The sequence below is a fragment of the Vitis riparia genome, chromosome 17 (assembly GCF_004353265.1).
Source record: "Vitis riparia cultivar Riparia Gloire de Montpellier isolate 1030 chromosome 17, EGFV_Vit.rip_1.0, whole genome shotgun sequence".
NCBI classification, from domain to species: Eukaryota; Viridiplantae; Streptophyta; class Magnoliopsida; order Vitales; family Vitaceae; genus Vitis; species Vitis riparia.
In genome coordinates this window covers 16,630,364-16,632,904 of record NC_048447.1, presented here as the reverse complement: position 1 = coordinate 16,632,904, position 2,541 = coordinate 16,630,364, and the positions used below count along the sequence as shown (strand labels likewise).

Genomic DNA, 2,541 nt, shown 5'->3' with positions numbered 1-2,541 from the left:
GATCTAAAAGGTCCACGACTTAAAAACACGTCTACAAATTACGAAGAGTCCATACTTATATAGCATCAGAAACTTTCCCCTTATCCAATGTGAGATATCACATTAACAGATGAGTAGTAGATTACCGGTGATGTGACAAGTAATCTATAGATTTCACCAGGTTTCTTCTTTTGATTGCATTGGCTCTTAAATGTTAATTAAGAAGATAATATTACACATAATTTTAACAATGGATTAACAGGAGCTCAGCATGATAAATTATTTATCACCTAAAATAGGGCAGCATTAACCATTCCTGAAGAAGAAAATTGAAAAACCTAGATCAGCTTCCACTTTATTCACTGCATCATGCACATCGCAAGTACTGAATTAAGCAGAGTGAAGGTAGAGAGGTTCACAAAGAAGAGGGTAATTAAACATATGACATCCTTAAGACCAAGATAAAACAATATCTTGGAGGTTTCTGTAGACAGGGTCTACCAGAATGGGGACTGTCACGGTTTAGCATTTGGTTTCTTAGGCTCTGGCTCAGTGTGGGGCTGTGGAGGCATAGGCTGCATGGGCTGCAAGTGTTGATGGGGCTGCGGCATGGGCTGCGATGGCTGAGCCTCATGGAATTGTTGATGAGGCTGCAATAACAATTCATATATAAAATTTACACTCATTAATGTAAATTTTAATTACAGAAAGCTTCAAACAATCAAAAGCATACCTCGTCCGGTGGCTGCAGCATCCCAAGCATGATTTGGGCCTAATAGAACATATGAATTTGATAAAATACATACAAAAAGTAGTCAGAAGAGCAGTTAACAATAATCCTTTAGACAGTGGAGAGGCCACAATTTTGTAGGCGAACCTAAGTCAAACACAGAACAATTAAAGATAACGTACTTTTCCAATTTTGCTTAAAGCATCCAAACGACAAAAAGCAGGTGACTGCAAAATTTCTTTTTCTTTTTGTCAGTTTCTAAACAACCAAACGGGGTAAGGCAATGTTTATCAGTTTGAACCTAACATGCATTTTAGACAGATCGGAACCCTCCACAAAGGATCAAAATAAAGGAAACTTTTATGATCAGGAAGGAAAACAAAAAAAACTCTGAACTCCAAATTGAGACCTGGAACAGGGACCGGGCCAGAGCCGGGTTTTGAGCTAAAATCTGGCGTACTTGTTGAGGGTTCTGGTCGGTCAGCGCCTGTACGAAACGAAACGCCATTGATTAACATTTTCAGACAGATCGGAAGAAATATTTGGACGAAACGAAAATGGATAAACAAAAATGACGAGAGTGAGATGATTTACCTTCATTTCAGCCATTATATGGTAGAGTTCCGTCCTAGACATTCTGGCTACTTCCAAGTTTTCTGACGGCGTTCCCTCACTGGGCCCTTCCTTTCCCGACATTGTCGATAGAGAAAGAGAGTGAGCGAGCAAGAATGATCAAGAGAGTGCGATGGCCACCCGGAACGATCGAGGGAAAAAGCAATTGCGAGAGGGCGATAACAACGAAGAAAGGGAGAACGATCGCGGAAACGATCGAAAGAGAGAAAGAGATATTGCAAGCGGAAATGAACGAGAGAAAAAACGATCGGAAGAGGGAGAGATCGGCCGAGAAAGCGAGAGCGTTTGATAGCACGAAAGACACCAAAGCGACCAAAGCGATCGAGAGAGAGACAAAATGGTGAGAGTGAGATAATGAGTTAAATGCGCCTGCACGTGGGGGTATTTACTATTTATAGTGAGGGCGGGCCCGGTTGACACTGACAGAGCCGCATGTAACTCGGCCTGTGCACTTCTATGCGTTGGTAAGGTCCTATTCTCAAGTCCTAAAATTTGATCATGGTTACAACAACCTCAAGTATGTTGAAGCTCTTTTTAAATTTAACTTTTCCCTAGGCTAAACTTTTGCTTATATGAATTCACTCATTGAGATTTCTACTATGGTGGTTCCGCCGTTTAGTGGTTACTATTTGAAATACAATTTAAAACGGTAATCGTATGGATTGACTGAAAGAGTTCATCAAAACAATATTCATGAAAGCTTTATCCAATTCGGTATATAAATTTTATTTGTATTTTCTTGTAATTCAAAAGGATTAAATTTCAACAAAAGGATAATCTACAAGTGGAGGCGCAACTAGATAGCTTCTTCCACTTTTGCAACTTCCCATGATTGTGCGTTCTTCTCCGAACCCTGCCAAAAAAGACCACCACTCGTAGGTATACCAATGAAGCTCCTTCAATGCTCAAGTTAGCAAGCCGACAAAGAGAATCAAGGACAAATGTTTTGAGCAACTCACATGAGGTTGATTTTCCTCGTAATGTTGGCTTTTGGGAAAAATATGGTAAATGAGAATATTCTAGGTTGAAAAAGTCACTAGTGATGACTATAGTATTTTCTCTATTTGTTTATGGTTTGTTACACTTATTTATAGTTGACATTTAACTTTATAACATTGGTTGATCATGTTTGGTTCTTCTATAGTTGGGTTAACTTATATTACTCTATCATTCATGTACATGTTAGGAAACCTCTTCAA

The 2,541-nt window shown here is 39.3% G+C and overlaps 1 protein-coding gene across 1 annotated transcript; it reads right to left on the bottom strand.

Moving 5' to 3' along the window:
- Positions 1-249: 249 nt before the first annotated feature.
- LOC117905124 (amelogenin, X isoform-like) lies at positions 250-1,649 on the bottom strand. The gene is made up of 4 exons (XM_034818033.1): positions 1,304-1,649; positions 1,119-1,196; positions 713-751; positions 250-629 (listed from the first exon to the last, which is right to left on the bottom strand). The coding sequence occupies exons 1-4, from the start codon at positions 1,403-1,405 to the stop codon at positions 495-497; spliced, it is 354 nt and encodes a 117-aa protein (XP_034673924.1). The 5' UTR covers positions 1,406-1,649; the 3' UTR covers positions 250-494.
- Positions 1,650-2,541: the final 892 nt, after the last annotated feature.